At 41.3% G+C, this 20,087-nt stretch overlaps 1 protein-coding gene across 1 annotated transcript in view; it reads right to left on the reverse strand.

Annotated features, from left to right (window-relative positions):
• Positions 1 to 4,088: 4,088 nt before the first annotated feature.
• chchd6.L (coiled-coil-helix-coiled-coil-helix domain containing 6 L homeolog) overlaps positions 4,089 to 20,087 on the reverse strand; it is a 237,715-nt gene continuing 221,716 nt past the window's right edge. The window contains exon 9 of the mRNA XM_041590832.1: positions 4,089 to 5,007. Within this exon, the coding sequence (XP_041446766.1) occupies positions 4,984 to 5,007 (24 nt within the window). The 3' untranslated portion in view covers positions 4,089 to 4,983. The remainder of the gene's footprint in view (positions 5,008 to 20,087) is intronic.

Here is a 20,087-nt window from a genome sequence, read left to right on the forward strand (position 1 = left end):
TATACTCAGTGAGAAGGAGCCAGCGGAAGACAGTGGCAGCCCAGGCAAAACTGGACCTGAAAGCGGCGTCATTGACACCTAAATAGAAGCTTCAATATGGGGAAAGCAAAGGAAAAATAAATGTGCCTTCTACTCTTTATTTAATTATATTGGTATGGTTTCCAGTTAGCCTCCTCTGGGACAGGAAAAGATTATTCTGTGCATGGAACAGCAGTGTTTCTTGCATTACATGGAAAATAATTGCTTTATGTCAAATGTGTTCGTCTAAATGGGGATTTTCAGTGGAGAAATAAGTAGGGATGCACGAATCCAGGATTCAGTTTGGGATTTGGCCAGGATTCGGCTTTTTTCAGCAGGATTCGGCTGAATCCTTCTGCCCTCCCGAACCGAATCTGAATCCTAATTTGCATATGCAAAACAAAACAAGGAAGTTAATTTTTTCCCCTTCCCACTCCTAATTTGCATATGCAAATCCAGATTTGGTTCGGTATTCGGCCAAATCTTTTACAAAGGATTCGGGGGTTCAGCTGAATCCAAAATAGTGGATTTGGTGCATCCCTAGAAATAAGAGACTGGGGGGCTTAAACACTTTGAGTGGGAGAGGGATGTCCAAAACTCCATGACATCTAGTATTTGTTACACAATATAATCTGTCCTTTGGATTTCATCAACATTTTCTTCAAGGGGCCCTAGTAATGCTGGGGGGCCCGCTCTGCCTCATCTTAAAACAGGAACAGGCTGAGGGGGCTGCACCCGAAGCCAAATAACCAAAATCAATAGGCGATTGCCAGGCTGCAGTCCCTCCTCTAATTAAGCTTTCTTCTTATTTCCCCTGTGTGTGCTTGTGGAAAGACTGGGAGGTGAAGATTAATGTAGGAATAGCTGAATAGGACGTGCACAGCTGTAATTGCCCTTCTACGTTCCTCATACTCCTCCAGACCAACATATGCTTAACCATTTATCTGCTTTAAGGCATAATAATCTGGCCATCAAGTGAAATACAATATACAATAGCTAGTAGCAGTGAGGGTTATTATATGATCTATATTTTATTTATGTAATTCTTTACAAGGATAAACAAAGGGGCAATGACACAAGGGTTGATTTGCCTCCCCTGTTCTTTGACAGCCTAAAAACAATGCACAAAATCAACCCCGTTGTCCACTATGAGAATCACCTCAAAGTACAGGTATGGGATCGTTATCCGGAAACCAGTTATCCAGAAAGCTCTGAATTATGGAAAGGCCATATCCTATAGACTCCATTTTTCCCAAATAATCCAAGTAATAATAATAATAGTAATAGTAATAATAAAACAGAACCTTGTACTTGATCCCAACTAAGATATAAGTAATCCTTATTGGAAGCAAAACCAGCCTAATGGGTTTATTTAATGTTTAAATGATTTTCTAGTAGACTTAAGGTATGGAGATCCAAATTACAGAATCCATTATCCAGAAAAACCCCAGGTCCCGAGCATTTCCGCTGGGAAATCCGGGTATAGGGGCAGACCTATTATATCTTCGGGGCGATGATGTTGTAGGCAGAGCGTTGACATTGCTCATGTGGATTAGTGGGCGGGGCTATTACATGTCGATTGGCCCATTGCCACGTGAATCTTAGGGAATCATGCCCGGTTTTCCAAATTAGGAAAACCGGACAGGCAGTTTTGACCTGGACAGCCCTCCCTAAAACTGGGCTGTCCAGGTCAAAATTGGACAGGTGGCAACCCTATTCAACTAACAGTATTTCTGAAAAAGGCTTTGGTCATGCTTTAGGGATGAGATTCCAGTTATCTTTCTAAGGGTTATAATAGTACATGAGGCATTTTGATCGCTAATACACCCAAACTGCTGCTACCCATCGCTGGTCACTTGTCAGAGAGATATGGGGATATTATGGGAAAAACAAGTAAGGGTAACAAGGTATGGCCTATGTGAATGGCCTAAGTGTTTATTACTTAGTAATACAATAATACTCAATAATACACATTACACTTCATTTGAATTTGTACCTGTGGTAAAGGTATATACAAGGACTTGGCTGAAATTTCATTGCTTCTTGTTGAAGACTAATCATATAACTTTCATGGGGTCCAGATGGTGGATTCAGGTGCTCTTAGCCCAAAACTCAGGGTCTGAGTTCCAAAGCTAAAGTCAGGGAACCGCACAGAAGCTGTTAACAGTTCATTGGCTCCTGCAGTGATGAGAGTGCTGTTTGGCCATAATTAACAGGTTACAGGCCCAGTTTATCTACAGTAGGTTGTAGTTGTGAGTGACTCCTTATAAATGCTGGTTCTCCTCATTCAGATGTTCTACCCTAGGTCAAACTGACAGATACTCTTGTTTTGGTCATCCGGATAAGGACAAGGGCCAAGGTTGTGTGAAGCTGTATCAGCAAACTGGAAATGATGCTGCACTCATTTTATAGGAGAGTGGATTGGAGGTCTGGTGCAAGACTATTCATGTCAAGAGGTCCATATCTTTAATGTTTCCAGTCTTGGTTCATGTACAAAAGAGGGCGAGATTTAAGGTGGATCTTGGGATTAGTGATGGGCGAATTTATTCGCCAGGCGCGAATTAGCGGCGTATTTGCGCGTTTCGCCGCCAGCGAATAAATTCGCAAAACGCCCGCGAAAATTTCACGGCAAAAATTCGGCAAAAAAAACGAGCGCCGGCGTCGAAAACGAGACGCCGGCGCCGTTTCGCGAATTTCGCGAATTTTTCGGCGAAGCGAAACGGCGCAAATTCGCCCATCACTACTTGGGATAACTGTGTCCAATGGCACAATAGACACCAGTATACAGGAATGTTGGGGGTATGATGAAAACCTAGGAAAAGAATGTTGCACCGGGACATGGTAGGAGCATTCCCAAACTCTGCTTATAAGATGAAGATTTGGAATGAAATGGGCAGTGCAAAACTGGGCTATAATGGATTGTAGTTTATGAAAGGGGACCTGTTTGTGTGTGATTATAAAGTTTAGAAGTGGAGAGGTAAATCCCACACAGGAGGCGACATGATGGATTCTCTCCACATTCTGCTGCTTTAACAGCTACACGACCGAATGGAATTAAACAATTTTCATTTGCACAATCTTTATCTGCAATTTCTTCCTACTAATTCTAGCTGTCGCTTGGTGATATCTGAACTTATTATTTTCAGCTCGTTACATCACTCATCTCCTCCCAGCAAAGAAATTACCTTAGAATTCTTTTTAAACAACAGTCTTGTGAATATTTTCCGCACAGCTACGTATGCTTGTACACAACAACACAACAAGTTCTATGTGATCAAACATATACACGCATGATATCTCCCACCGTGCTCCTTGCCCTGATTCCACATTCCCACATCTGGGAATTCCACTGCCTCATTGGCCTTCCGCTGAAGAAACATGTATGTTGCTAAAATATTTTAAGGCTGAGACCACAGATCCCCAACATTTTTTACCCGTTAGCCACATTCAAATTTAAAAAAGTTGGAGAGAACATAAGTTTGTAAAAAAACTCCTGGGGTGCCAAATAAGGGCTGTGATTGGCTATTTGTAGCCCATATAAATATTGGCAGCCTACAAGAGGATCTCTTTGGAAGTACATCTGGTTTTTATGCAACCAAAACTTGCTTCCAAGTTTTGAGGCCACCGGGAGCAACATCCAAAGGGCTGGTGAGCAACATGTTGTTAGTAAGCCACTGGTTGTGAACCACTGGCTAAGACTAAAGGGACACTAAGCATTTTCTCCTCCAATGTAGAAAGAAAACTCTGATTCTGCCCCCTCTGTATGTACATTGGCAGGGCCTATCACTGCACTCAAGAAGCAGAAGTGGCCAAACAATACAAATTTGAGCACTTTTTGACAAAATCTGCAGTGTATGTGCCCAGTAACAGGCAGATTGTGGTGCACATACTTTGGAGCAGCGAAGAGCCAAACTGGAGTTTTCTCCACTGGTGTTTGGAGAGAAAGCATATTGTGCCATTAGTCTAAAGGGGTGGCCTGTTGTCCTTGCCCCTATAGATGGCACAGTGTGTAATGTTGATGTCCATCAATTTGATAACATTAAAAACAAGGTGGCACACAAGTATTAACATCCAAGGACAACCAAGCAACATTTTTATTTGTTACACAATTTCTTAGCAGACCCCTGGTGGCTACTGACACCCATTTCCCATAGTAACCAAGTCTTCAGGGGCAGATTTATGAGGAGGTCTAAAGCCAATACTGATATAACATCAACTGAAATATTTCAGTACTTCAATTACCTTGTTAACATAGGTGAGACCCGGCATAAAAAAAGTGACAGTAAATACACCCCATTTACTTTCTATTGTTTCCTTTAAATAAAAGTACAATGAGTGCAAAGCATGGAGCCCAGCAGTAGCATTTAAGTTGAACAGTCCCAGTCTCAGTTGGCAATAAGAGGCGTGGCCTTCCAGAAAAGGGGCAGAGATAGAGCAGATAGGTGTGGTCTTATTAGACTGGAGGAGTGGCCAAAATGCCCACTTATATGCTGGGTATCTACCCAAGACATATATTTATGATATTGCTATATTTTAGGGAATGTTTAGGTTATGCACATTCCATTCTATACAAGCAAGGAAAGAATGCTCAATATAAGAAAGATTCCAACCTATTCATAAAGTATAGTACCCAGATCAAAAATCATTGTTAGAAATAAACTCCGGGTATTATTTTGGTTGCTGTGGTCTATCACCTGCAATTTTGAATTCATGAATAAAGTAATAAATTCAGTTCATCACCCCAAATAGAATTGGGTACCTCAATCCAAACTCACCTCTGCAAGCTTGCCTTGGAATACTAATGTCTAATCTAAGGTGAACTTCCCCATTTTTTACATAGTCAGGCATACAATTGAGTTAATGGCATTTATAAGGTATTGCTTTGCCGCAATGCTGAGTTTTATAGCAAGTAAAAGTGGTGATATGGTCAGTCCTCCTCTCCTCTCTCTGTCTTTTCCCAGGGAATTATCCGTGATTAAATAGCAGGTTCTGAAAGAAACAAAAGAAATTCATATTTAATAATTACACTCGCACAAATGCCTAAAATAAAACGAATTAAAGATAAAAGTCGCCACCCCGGCACTGGGAATTTTCATAATTATACTTAAAATGGAAGCTGTCATAGGAACTTCATTGAGGCCGAGAGAAATATTAAATTAAAAAAAAAAAAACATTAATTTCTTCTCATTTTAACTGGAGCATGCGGCATTCGTTTCTAGTATTGGGAATAGGCGACGGCACTCAATACAACTTTAGTGGCAGATAAAATGAGGAGCAACCTGCTGCAAAACCCTATTGCTTTATCATTGTGACTATTGCCATTTGTTGTTGCCCTTAGTACTTGATGCCCCCAAATGATTCTGAGAAAAACAATTCATATAGTTCCTAGTGATAAGGAACAATGGAAAAATGAATGGAAACTGACACACAAAATATGCATCTAGGTTAGGATGAACATGGACAAAAGGAGTCAAAAAGCCATTCTCAATGCAACAAATATAAAAAAAAAGCCTACTATAAACATAAAGTATCTGCTCAAACAGCACGGCATAAAAACAAGAGGAGAGAAGCTTTTACCCTCCTTAATAGGAATTATGTCATTGCCCTGAAGTTAAAGAGAAAATCCTTCAGTCCAAGGAACATTCTCTTACCTGCTATTGATCTTCTGCTGATGATCCTTCAGCCTAAAGGGGTCTGAAACCTAAAGTACAGCCATGGATTAGCTAAAATTTCTGATGGACATTTTTATATCCAGTGTATCTCTAGTATGTAAGCTCAGGGTCGGACTGGGCCAGCGGGACACCGGGGGGGGGGGCCCTGCTGACCCTGGCCCACTCACAGTGCTGCTCCCTGACCTCTCCCACTGGCTTACTGGAATTGAGTCAACAAGAAAAAAAGGTACACACTGGGGTGCGAGACAAAGGGAGGGGAGTTATGGCTGGAGCAGGGGACTGTGGGGGGGCACTATGTAAGATTGTATATTCTCAAACACACAAGATAAGGATTGGTAGGTACCCTAGAACTGAGTGACCTTTATCTTAAAGTGTTCTGAAATCTCAAGTACAACCATGGATTTGCTGAGAATTCTACTGGGCATCTATAGCATCTAAGGTTTCATGAGTGCAAGTCGCGGTGCACCGCACAGAAGGAGCTATTACTTGCCAGCAAGAGGGAGAAGGGGAAGGAGATGGATTCCACCCAACGGGGTGACCATGATTACTGAAACACATTATTCAATAAACGCTTGAAAAAAGTGCGCCCCTCAATGATGGGGCCCTAGACAGCCACCTACTCTGCCTACCCCTAATTCCGGCCCTGATCCCTGCAGTGAGCACCAACCATTTGGTTTTTTGGTGTGTTATTAATGTGGACATGGTCTTGCGGTAACATGGGTGTGGTTTAAAGTGGGTGTGGTCTAAAAACAGGGAATGGCTAACACTGGCTTCCGTTATCGGCCCTCCACCATGTACAGTAGATTGGAAAAATTCCGGCCCTCGGTACCATAGAAGTTGGACAGCACTGCCTTAGATCATGGACTTCAGATTCTTGATTTGTAAAATATCCTGTTTGGAAACGTTGGCTTTATGGTTAACAAATGACCCACAATGTAGCACACTCTCTGGATTCTTCTGTTATCTGTTCTTCCAAGCAGCATCCCCATGGCTCCCATAGGGTTAAATCCCGCTAAATACATGTTGCTAACTTCACCATGACAACCAGCAGATCTCTATCACTAACTGGCAATATTGCTATCAGTAAAGCTTTCTCTGATGAATGAACATAGTAAGGGGAGATAAAGAAGACAGGCCTGGAAGGAGAAGAAAGGGAAACACAAAGCGAGTGTATTTCACACAAATTGTATTTAACCCTGCAGGAATACAATCCTTCATGTAATAATAAAAAAATATTTTATTATATATATATTATTTGGGATTAAAACCATCTCATGTAATTGGTGGTACTGTATTAAAAGAAAAACAATTAAATGTCAATCAAATTGACACTGACGGGAGGGGATACAGTACAGTTGCATTGCATGGCACACACAATATCTCATCACAGTGGGAAATAATTAAAGTGGTATTCTCATCCTAGTGCCATGTTGGTTCTATTCAACTTATCAGAGCCTTATATAATAAAATGGGTCCAGAAACTGTATATCCTTTCTTGCTTATTGACTCATAAAAGTGTAATTTTGCAGCAGTACAGTAATCCACAGGCATTTCTGCCATGAGCAATCTGAATGATGTGCAAGTTAGGTGATGGTTGGGAAAAAGGGATGCTGATGTGCCTACTCTCCATCCCTTGTGAAAACAGTACTCCCAGAAAATAGGCTGCACTGCACTCATGGGGCGGTTGCAAGTCTCCGCAAAACAAAGCGCAGAGAATTGTAGCAATTTTTTAAGGATCTGGCTACACGGGCCGATTTGGGGAGGTTTAGTCGCCAGGCGACAAATCTCCTCTTCTTTGCGTCAATTACTCTCCCCGATCTGCTTTCCCCTGCCTTCAGCCGGCTGAAATGAAAATCACCTGCAGGCAGGCACACGGAGCACTTAGTTTTCAGAAGTCGCCTGTAATTGCCTCACAAGGAAACTTCGGATGACTTCGGAAAATGAAGCAGTTTGTGCTTGCCCCCAGGCGATTTACATTTTAGCCGGTGGAAGGCAGGGGGAGATTAGTCGCCGCGGAGAAGAGGAGATTTGTCGCCTGCCGACTAATCTCCCCGAATCTGCCTGTGTGGTCAGACCCTAAAGCAGGAAGGCAATGTGCAGAGTGCTACGAACAATGGATTGTGGCCCTGCTCAATAGAGCTTACACTTTTATCTTAAAGATTATAACATACACTTATTACAGGTATGGGACCTATTATCCAGAATGGTCAGGACCCGGTGTTTTACTGATAAAGGATCTCTCCATAATATGTCTATCCATACCTTAGGTTTGCTCTCAATAGCAGTAAAATATTCACTTATTCATCAAAATTGCATTTCCCCCGGTCTCTCCATTGAAACTGTGCTACAGAGATTTCAGGAGACTCCATGCCCCCTTCCCTCATCCATCTGTGCCGATCGGTTGCAAAGTCGGAAACCTCTGAATCCTCTGAAGCCGACAGTCTGTCAGGAGCAGGAATGATATATTGGGCGCCTCTACTTGCAGAGGCATTCACAGATTTCAAAAGAGGGGGTGCAAGCACCATGGGATTATTTAGTATGGTCTCCCTATTACTTGTGTGTGTGAATGGGATAGGGACCTTAGATTTTAAGCTCCACTGGGAGAGGGACTGATGTGATTGAACAGTGTTGCAGAAAATGTCAGCTCTAGATCAAGGATAAGAGTACTATTCCTGATCCTGGTGGTGCAGTTGATGGCATTAGTGCCTTGTACTACTGGGGTCTTGAGTTCAATTCTGACCAGGGCATTATGTTCTTCTTGGTTTCCCTGGCTCCTCTATCTTCATTCCATACTCCAAAACAGATAGTACAGGTATCTTAATTGGCTTCTGATAAGATTCAGCTTAAATTGCAAGCTCCCCTGGGACAAAGACTCATGTGAATGATGAACAATCTCTGTAAAACATTGCTCCTTTATAAAAGCTAATCATAATAATATATGTATAATGTGTGTACCTACGAATAACCTGTGTTCCTACACTGAATTGTTCATCTTCTTTTGTGTGCAGCCCGGACACATTATAGATTTCGGAATTACAGCAACATTTATGCTTGGAAATAGATTCTGTCAAGACAAGATGGGCCCAGCAGAAGAAAGAATATTTAAAACTGTCAATGTATGAGAACTAATGCATCCTCCTATACAATAGGCTACTTCCATTCTCGATCACCTTCCCTCGCTTATTTATAGAACACAAAGGGAAGAAGCTCTACTTTCTCAGCAATTGATTGTCACCCTTGACAAACGCACGGCAGGAACCTTTGCTTGTCACAAACTCAACTAAATCCTCGGAAAATGATTATAAGGCTTTTATCCTCAATGTGTTTGTAAATACAGCAGCGGTGAAATGCAGTTTTGTTACAGATAATGGACAGCTAATATATATATATATATATATAATTGTCCAACACGTGTTATGCACAGTTTTAGTAATATATGATAAGCTTCAGATGGTGCGTCCACCCAAAAAAAAAAAAAAAAAAAAAAATATATATATATATATATATATATTTTCTACACTCTATACTATGTACAGTCATTTTCATAGTTGTTTACTAATTCTCTTGTCTCTATTCTTTTTGGAAAGGGTCAATCACAATGTCCAAATAAATATTAATCAATAAAATTAATCCAAAATTCTTTAATAATACAGGCTGGGGTGGTGGCCCCTTGGGGGAGGCCAGAGTCCCCCCATTGAGCCCCTGAAACCCCAGTCCGATACTGGTCAGCTGGTTGATGAGAACAAAAAAAAAGCTGAACTCATATTTTTTGTCTGTCTACACAAATGAGGAACCCGTTAATGATGGTTTCCTTCTTAATAGTCCCAATTCTAGTAATAATAATGGTGCATGGTTCACACATGAGGAAATTCAAAAGAGACTAGAACATGTTAAGATAGACAAAGGTCCAGGGCCAGATGGTATTTATCCCAGGGTACTTAGCGAGCTTAGCTCTGTGTTTGCCAAACATTTTTACTTAATTTTTCAGGATTCACTGAGATCTGGCATAGTGCCGAAAGACTGGCGAATTACTAATGTGGTGCCGCTATTCAAAAAGGGATCCCCTTCTCAGCCTCAAAACTATAGGCCAGTTAGTCTGACGTCAGTGGTAGTAAAGCTTTTCAAAGGGTTAATAAAGGATAAGATACTGGACTTCATAGCAAATCATAATATGAGTGTGTGACAGCATGGTTTTATGCCTAATAGATCTTGCCAGACTAACTTAATTTCTTTTTATGAGAAGGTGAGAAGGGACCTCGATTCTGGGATGGCAATGGATGTGATTTACTTAGGAAATCTGGGAAACTGGGCAGCAAACTGGAAAATGAGGTTCAATGTTGAAAAATGCAAGGTTATGCACTTTGGCAAAAATAATATAAATGCAAGTTATACACTTTTGGGAGTTTCATTAAATGAGAAGTTGTCTAATTCCAGGCATTGTTATTCTGTAGCTACTAAAGCAAATAAAGTTCTGTCTTGCATAAAAAAGAGCATTAACTCAAGGGATGAAAACATAATTCTGCCTCTTTATAGGTCCCTGGTGAGGCCTCATCTGGAGTATGCAGTGCAGTTTTGGACTCCAGTCCTTAAGAGGGATATAAATGAGCTGGAGAGAGTGCAGAGACTAAGTGCAACTAAATTGGTTAGAGGGAGGGAAGACTTAAATTATGAGGGTAGACTGTCAAGGTTGGGGTTGTTTTCTCTGGAAAAAAGGCGCTTGCGTGGGGACATGATTACACTTTACAAGTATATTAGAGGACATTATAGACAAATGGCAGGGGACCTTTTTACCCATAAAGTGGATCACCGTACCAGAGGCCTCCCCTTCAGACTAGAAGAAAAGAACTTTCATTTGAAGCAACGTAGGGGGTTCTTCACAGTCAGGACAGTGAGGTTGTGGAATGCACTGCCGGGTGATGTTGTGATGCTGATTCAGTTAATGACTATAAGAATGGCTTGGATGATTTATTGGATGATTTCTTGGATAGACATTGTGATACTAAACTCTTTAGTTAGTATAGGTATGGGTATATAGAATTTATGTGTAAGTAGGGAGGGGTGTTTGTATGGATATTGGGTTTTTATTTGGAGGGGTTGGACTTTGTCTTTTTTCAACCAGATTTAACTATGTAACAATGTAACTATGTAACTATACATTCCATATCTTTGCCATAAAAAGCAGCTTTTTTTGCCTTTACTTAGGTCCCACTGAGAAAATATATATTATTAATACATTTTTTTTGATAGTTTTAATGTGTCCTTGCACATTAAAATAGCCTTAAAAAAACCCAGGTACAAAACAGTTCAGATATTGTGCCAGATTCAGTTCAATGAGAAAAATGTTTTTTTTTAACGTGAAAACTCATGGGCGACATCCAATTTGAGACACAATTCAATTCGGAACAGCTTATCTCATGGTTTATGATGTGAAAACTCTATTGAAGTCTATGGGAAAAAACAGAACTGAATTTAGAGAAAAGTTTTTTCTCCTTGAATTGCATCTTGTCCTTGAGTTTTCACGTAGTAAACCATGAGATAACTTTTTCTCACTGAATTGAATCTGGCCCAATATTTTTAAGGTGTTTAATGCATATGCTGTTTTTATATATTTAGATTTTTATCTTTTCATGAGCAAGTGGCTGTTTGGCTGTTCGGTGATATGAATGCGATCCGGAACTGCTTATGTTTTTAAATAGATAAATAAAGAATGGTGTTTTAATTGTATCCTGGCTTTCCTGTTGCTCCATGACACTCTTCTATGAGATGCTGTCCATGGGCAGGACCTCACACTGTAGAACGCAAGAGCTGATTTTGCTCCCATACGCTACTGCCTGTCTTGCAAAGCCCTTTAATGCCAGGCCACATCCCACTGTTATAAGGAGGTCATGCCACTAGAAGAAGGTTATGGTTGGAGATCAAGAAGGTTGTTACCAATTAGGACTTGCACTCCCTCTTGCCCCTCATGCTGGAGCCCCTCTGGCTGGGGCACTGCTTACAGTCTGATTTCTAATATTGGCTTCCCAAAATGTACCAGAGCAGCCGTAACTTCAACCATCCTAAATACAAATGTCCCCTGACAGTTAATACCGCAGAGAAACTGGATTTTTTTCCCATTGCTTTTACAGTACTTTCAATAGGATGGAAACGTCTTTACTAATTTGGTGATTACATGAGATGGCAGATTGTGGTTTTAAAGAACTTCTTTGGAGGCAGAGAACTCAATTACCGCTCTGCCTTCCATAAATCACTATATCTATAGAGAACCCGATCCATGTATTCAGAAAGAATTATCAACAGGGCCTGCAAAATATAATGCTGAGAGGTGTTCTCGTTTATAGAAATGACTGTGGCACTGTTACAGGAAAGGAAAGCACAGAGAAAAGGGTTGCAGTATAAAGAATCATCTAAAAAGCAGCAAATGATTGTTGTCTGCACCTGCATGATGGATTATGATGGTCATAGACATGGTCATCTTCTGTAACTGCCCAGAACATGGTTTCTTTGGAGAAGGGGCTGCTTGCTATGCTTAGACTTGCACCAGACAGAGCAAATATGGACCAGCTGGTGGGAAGTGATGTCTCAGAGGGGCAATTGTGATTAATTGTCCCCCTAGTAAATATTCAAAGGACAGACAACTCTACCAGGCACAGCGTATTGGTCAAATCTTGGAAAGACACTCTAGGGGACACAAGCTATGATATGTATATCCATTACTACAAGTGTCATCTGTTGCATTGTAGCTGGAAATATGATGGAGATCATGGGGACTCACAGCAACGTTTTAAAAAAAGAAAAATTTCAACATGCCCTATACTTAAAACTAAGGCTCAGTGCATGTTACTGGAAGGGATCAGCACCCTTATCCAACAACAGGAATAGAAAATGACAATGTCAGCACCCAGAGCAGATACAAGTGGGAAACCCTGTTTGGGCTACATCATGACTGAATAAATATGGAGGGCTTATTGCTTGTATCTACTCTGTTCGCCGATGTTGGGGTTCTTGACTGCAAAGAGCATGGCCAAACTTTTTTGGATCCCAACCAGTGACGAAAGTATTGGGTGGGGAGGTTGTGACTGCATCAGGGCTTGCACACCCTCGGGGCCCGCCAGAAGTTCGCATTCTTGCGAATCCACCGCGATCTCTGCTTCCGGAGTGGGGTTGAGCTGCACAGCCTGCACCCGGGTCCCACAACGGGTAGTTCCATTACTGATCCCACCTCAGAGTTTAAGAACGCTTAACAGCATAACTAAAAGTTACTAGGGCCAAAATGCATTCTTTTTTAATTTTTCTATAATATATAGTGACATTTATATTAAACCACAATATATGAAAAAAGAACAGTATAAACATCTATAATCTTATTACATATGTCAATATATATAGACTAAATAAAGATGATCTAAACAGATTGAATCAGATACAAACCATTGATATTAACGGGGTGGTTCACCTTTAAGGTAACTTTTACTATGTTATAGAACGGCCAATTCTAAGCAACTTTGCAATTGGTTTTCATTATTTATTTTTTTATCGTTATTTGCCTTTTTCTTATGAAACTTTGCAGCTTTGCTGACTCCCTTCTAAAAAACAAATGCTCTGTAAGGCTACAAATTGTTTGTTAAACAAATTATTGTTATTGTTACTTTTTATTACCCATCCTTCTATTTAGGCCTCTCCTAGTCATATTCCAGTCTCTTATTCAAATCAATGCGTGGTTGCTAGGGTAATTTGGACCCTAGTTACCAGATTGCTTAAGATGCAAATTGAAGAGCTGCTGAATAAAAAGCTCAATAACTCAAAAACCTTCAATAATAAAAAATGAAAACAAATTGCAAATTGTCTCAGTTTATCACTCTCTACATCGTACTAAAAGTTATCTCAAAAGTGAACAACCTCTTTAAATACAGAAATATAAGTAAAACAACTGTAATAACACAAAAAAAAATAGAAAAGGGAAAAAAGAAGAAACCATGTGATAATATCTGAATTTAGTAATACCACATCTAAATTTGATGCTCTCAAATTAGCATAGTTCATACAGATAATGCAGTATTTAAAAAATTGATCTTCTCACTGCTGCAAAGAGAAGTGGATGGAATTTAGTTGGATTCAGTTTTCAATCTGGGGTTCTGAATATAAAGTGAAAATCACGACCATATTCTTGCATGACTCATGGCAGGATCAATGTTCTCTTCTCAGAAAGGATCAAAGTTTTCATTGTTTACATTTATACGACTGCAGCCTGAACATGTTCTCATCAGAAGAGTTGGAGAAGAAAGGTTACATGAAGCAACCTCCAACAAGGCAGCACTAATATTAAAAGGTTAAATCACCATACTATTTAATCTTATTTTAAAATGTCTTATGGGAATCTCAATCTTAATTACTTTGGTAACAGCATTTTTTTAAAGTACTGGAGGGGGGTTATTCTGGAAGAGAGCACTTTATCCACATCAGGATAAGGAACATTGCAACTGTCAAACTGACTCCTTATTAAATACAGAAATATTCATCCCGAAGGCAACCTGAGCCCATCCAACTTTATATATTTCAGTGTATTTCGATTTTCCAGGGTATCCTTACAAATTTGTGTCTGGAAAACTGACAAAGAATGATAAATCAGAGAAATGAACATATTCTGCTCAGGGCCATCAAAACATAATCTCTCAAAATGCGTTGTCAGAAAAAATTGAGTGCAAGAGAAGTTGAAGGCAGATAACATGAAGTCCAGCGTAGCCTGATTCCTTCCCACCTGCAGTTAAACATCCTGTCTTATCACATCATTCGCCTTCAGTCTCATGGCTTTACAAAAAAAAAGGGAAAAAATATTTGCTATTGCACTCCAGATACATGTGCTACAGCAATCAATAGAGGGAAATGATTCAAGAAAACGAGTAGTAGCTTGTGTCCCTCCATACTATTCTTCTTTATTTATACAGCCTCAACATAATCCACAGTGGTTTACAGAAAATATACATGATTCTCCTCAGTCCTTGCCCAGTGGAGCTTACAATCTAAGGGACCTATCACATTCACACAAACTAGGGTCAATTTTATCAGGGGCCAGTTAACTTGCCTGTAAGCTTTAAGCATGGGGGAAGAGACTGGAGCACCTAAATAAAACCCACATAGACAAATGGAAAACATACAAACTCCTTTCAGTTAGTCTCCTGGCTAGTAGTGATGTGCGGGTTGATCTCAAAACCAGCGTTGACCCGTGGATTGACTACCAGTTGGGCAGGTTCAGGTTGACATTTGGCCTAGGGGAAATGCACTCTTTCTTTGCTCCCAAAGATCCCCTTTCTTTTAACCAGAGGTGCACGGAAGTAGAATAAAAAGTGAAAAAACACAGGTACCAGTAGGGTTGCCATTTTTTCTGGAAAAAAATACCAGCCTTCCTATATATTTATCTTTTTTCCCTATTAATAACATTGGGATCAACCAAAATCCCAGGCCAGGTGGCAACTCTAGGTATCGATTGGGCAGGGGTCCTACAATGGCAACATTTTTCTAGTTAGTGTCGAGTGTGGGTTCAGGTTAGGGTTGGGTGTAGGTTGAGTATATCTTGAACCGCATATGACTACTAGATTGAATCGAACATAGGACCCCAGCATTGCAAGGCAACTTTCATCACCTGAAGCTTTCTATTCCTTGGTATATAGCTTGGTGATTTTTGGGAGATGAGTAGCTGTTGCCCAGTTTCCACCCCATTTCCATCCCACCCCATTTCCAACCCATTTCCACCTCCACCAATGAATAAATTGAAACTTTATTGAGATACATTTACCACTAAACAAAACAAATTCCCAGAAATGGCAGGGGGCCAACATGGAGGAAAATGGTAAACAAATCAGTAAATAGGCGAAATAATTGAATATAATAAGTACTGTGTCTGTTTAAGTCAACATCCTGGTCTTGGAACTGAAGTTGTTGAGACTTATTGTGCCGTTGGGTGCCACGTTGGATGTGTAATTGAGCATATTCTGAGTAGATTTGAGGTGTGATCTAAATGTCTTGATGTCTTAATCTCAAATGTTGGCAAATAAATACTTTAATCAAGGATGTTTCAGAGGACAGATTGCTGTCCGTATTGATTGCCCAAGGCGAAAGCCCACCCAGCATCTCTCCACTATTGTTCCTTGGAACTATTCGCATACTTGGCATCAATCTCCCACTACAGCCTGACGTGGGACTGTAACATTCTGAAGCCAAGTCCTTCTCCTGTGCAAACATTGTGAAAGCTTTTCGTTTACGTGACCAGAGTATTTTTAAGTTTGAGAAAGAAAGAATGGAAATACTTTTAGACCAAAAGTGTCCTGGTAACACGGAGGGGGAAAGACACAATAATGAAATATGTGCGCCACTGAAATCTGTCACACTTAAAGCAATCACAATTGCTCTGGGCAGGAGCGACATTGTTGTACTAATGATATACTGTATCATGAGCGCCGGCTCCTGAAGGGAAATGCTGTCGCCTGCCGCAGGTTTTCAATAGAAACCTTGGTTCCACAAACTACCCCGGCACCCTTGACCCCGAGTCTCAGCAGGAGAGCTTAGAGTGGCAAGAGAAATTTCACCCTGTCCACATGTCACAGGCGTAATGGGTGAATTACTTATTGTTCCTCTGCCAAGGGAGATGGGAAAAAACGCACGCTTGAGTGAAAAGCAGGGGGGGAAAGTGAGGCCGTCACACAAAAGCTTTGCGAGCACTGCTTTTTAGTTTTCATTTTCAACTAGGAGGGGAAAAAAGTCTTCCATTTAAACGACTGCGTTTATTTTATCTGGGGGTATAGCCACTATTGTTCTGTGCTCACAGCATGCCCAAGTCACTCGCTATGTTTGTTGGTTTCAACTGGAGAATGTTTTCAAATCAACAGTATTTCTAAAATACCCCAGTATGTTTTTATTCCTTCTCTGAAATGATTATCTACAGGAGCCTCCTTGTACCCAGGAGCTTTGTCTTACAGATGTACATATATATATATATATATATATATAAATTCAGGTATTGGATCTGTTACTCATTATCCAGGAAAACTCAGAATTATGGAAAGACCATCTCTCATAGACTCCATTATTATCAAATAAATACAATTTGTACTAATTATTTCCTTTTCTCTGCAATAATGAAACAATACCGTGTACTTGATCCCAACTAAGATCCTTACTTAAAGCAAAACAATCCTATAGGGTTTAATGTTTCAATGACTCAAGTTATGGAGATCAAAATTATGGAGAGAAGCCCAGGTTCTGAGCATTCTGGATAACAGGTCCCATATATATATACATTTAGGTAATGATGACTACCGGTCTTCAGTTACAAGTGCTTAAAACATCAATGGGGTGTTGTGTCCGTTGAGCCAAGTAAAACAAAAAGACAAATGGTACAGATGATAGAGCAATTCAGAGAGAAAGGTATTTGCAGCTCAAAACATTTCAATAGCCATTAGGTGATTATTGTAAGAGGAACAATCTCGTGTAGGAAAATAAGGATCAGGCGATTGTGCTCTTCTCCCTTAACTCCTTTCTGATGGTTGACCCCAATTTTCCTTGCTGACACCCACCGGAGGAAGGCTCGAATAACTGGTGTCTTTATTTTAAATTGTAGCTTATTTCTATGACTTTAGGGTAAATTTGCCAACACTTAAATATTTATTTCAAAAGGCTTGTTACACAATTACACTTTGCAGCCGCCAACTAGGTAGCAATAAGTCAGTCCAAAACCCCAATACACAATACCCGAAACAAGAACTCGACTAGGACACTTCTACAACTGGTTGGGTGCTCAAAGCATCTGGAGGACAAGCAAACTCTAAACTGGGCATAGTACCTACAAGCCTGGTCGAGATCCATTGATGATCCCTCCCAGGTGTCAAGGATTAGGTAGAGGGCGCTGTGGAGACTGATGGGGAAAGGGTGAGTCCTTGAGGCAGGAGCTGTATGCAGGACCGGAACTAGGGGTAGGCAGAGTAGGCACGTGCCTAGGGCACAAAGCTGGAGGGGCGCCAGGCACGCACCTTCTCTGCTATCCCCTAGTCCGGTCCCTGCTCTGGCCGATGTATGCAATCTCTCTAGCGCTTATCTTTGTTTTACGCATGCGCACTTTTGTTTTTCACGCATGCACACTCATGTTTTTTCGCACATGCGCACTCGCATATTGGGCGGTTTGCCCGGCCAGGCTGCCTAGGGCGCCTGCCCGCGTTGGCCCGGCACTGGCTGTATGTGCCTAGGGAACACATAAAGGGAAGGCAGGAACAGGTTGACGAGGGCGAAGAGTCAGACTGGATCAGGTGCAGAACAGGACGAAGAGGGTGAAGATCAGGACTGGACTAGGCAGGATGAAGAGGGCGACAACTCCGGACAGGAACAGACTGAATGGATCAGGAGTGGAATAAGAACAGACTGGATGGGACAGGACAGTGTGGGCATAGATCAGATCAAACTGGGGAGTGCAGCAGGAGACTAGAGCAGGATAGCAGGAGAGGACTGGAGAGCAGGATAGCAAGACAGGACTGGAGAGCAGGATAGCAAGAGAGGACTGGAAAAAGCAGGGCAAGATGTAGAGCGAGATGAGGGGGTACAAGGTGCGGCAAGGTGTGTTTGGAGGGCTGACTTTAAATAGAGAAGAGTCAGCCCTGATTGGCTGATTGCAACTAATCAGGCAGCAGCTGGGCAGAGCAGAGGACAAATAGGCTGCAGAGGCCAGGTAACAAATAGCGAGCAACCCTACAGGCTGCTCATCTAGCCAAATGGTTAAGGTATCGGGCCAGAAACCCAAAGGTCCCTGACTTGAATCCCAGCAATACCTGAGACCAGGGCAGGAACTAGGGGTAGGCAGAAGAGGCAGCTGCCTATGGTGCAATAATGGGGGGGGGGTCCTCTAAAATCGTCTTCTGCCTACCCCTAGTCCGCACCTCTCAGTCCTCTTCCTTCCTGCCGTTGCTGTCCCTCCCTCTGCTCCTCCCCTCCGTCGTTCGCCCCCCTACATACGAGTTGCCTAGAGCGCACGGCTGGCCTGGCCCTGATCCCTCCAAAGATGCCCCAGTAGCTCCCCATCTTCTTTTCTGCTGATTCACTGCACATGCTCTGTACTACTGTCATTTACTGAGCATAGGGACCAATACACAATATTCTTAATATATGTCAAATGAATGCCACCAAATAAGGCTGATTAGTAAATAATTCAAATTATTAGAACATGGCAGTTCCAAACCAGCACAATAAGCATCAGAATGTAACAATCAGCACCTGCTTAGATGACAGGCATTTTCTTCTTGATGATTTGACACAACCCCTAAGCTGCTCAGAGCACCCTGATCATGTGCGTGACACTGATACTCCTATCAAAATCCAAGATGGGGAACTTTAATTTCCTGGATCATTACTTCTATAGAGATGCTGACCCTTTACTCTGGTTAAATAAATTCTGTTTATAAAATATGGCATTTCTAGCCATATTCATTTTTAGGATCTAGTTCTCCTTTAAGGTAAAGGCAACATATAAAGGTCTGGTGGTTGCCAGGGGCAGTTTTCCAAGGGATGTTGTAGGGGCCAGTGCAGCAGGAGAATTCAGTACAGCCTGGAACCGACAGCTGAGAATGAAGTAAGATGGAACAATAATAGTGTAATATGTGTTTCAGACAGTTACATAATGGAAAGTCCAGATGGGCCTGTAGGTTATTATCTGCTGTCATATTCTATTTAACTGCTGTGGTCAAATGATTCTGTCTTTTGCCATTTCTTCCCTGCTCAGGGCTCAGGAACATAAAGGCAACTGGTCACGCTCCCTGATAATCTTGTTTATCGCTGAGGTGAGTGTGCTGTAAGTAATAACCCAATACTAATATATTTATCACTGAGGTCTGCAGCAAGAGATGAGGAGGGCACTGTGCAACTGTCATTGGAACAAGAAGATTGTAATGGAGCCGGGATTCTCTGACTAGGGACAGTATGAGTGTGTTGTGTGTTGAAATTGTTGTATATACCTTGTCTGTGTGCTACTACAGCTCTGTCTTTAAAGGAGAAGCTAAAGCCCTAAATCAGGAAAGGCTTAAGCAATCAGGTTTAAGGGCTGTGCCAAATCCCAAGTTCAGGAAGGTTGTGATCCGATGACCTTCTTCATGTATTCCCCAGTTTGGCTTGTTGGATCTGCCTCTTCCTGTGATCTCAGGGTGAAGCACCACCACCATAGGAGGAGGGTGAGTTTTGTATTTTGGAAGGCTAATGGTAACTAATATTGGATAAATGTAGACCCAATTCATGTGCAAGATGCCCCCACAACAAATATATAAATACAGTGCAAATTTCATCCATAATAACAACACATTCTAAAATAAATGTATTTCCCAGAGCACAAGGCAACAAGTTCCATGTATAATTCCTCTCTCCAGTTGC

Source organism: Xenopus laevis, chromosome 4L (assembly GCF_017654675.1).
Source record: "Xenopus laevis strain J_2021 chromosome 4L, Xenopus_laevis_v10.1, whole genome shotgun sequence".
In the NCBI taxonomy this organism is placed as follows: domain Eukaryota; kingdom Metazoa; phylum Chordata; class Amphibia; order Anura; family Pipidae; genus Xenopus; species Xenopus laevis.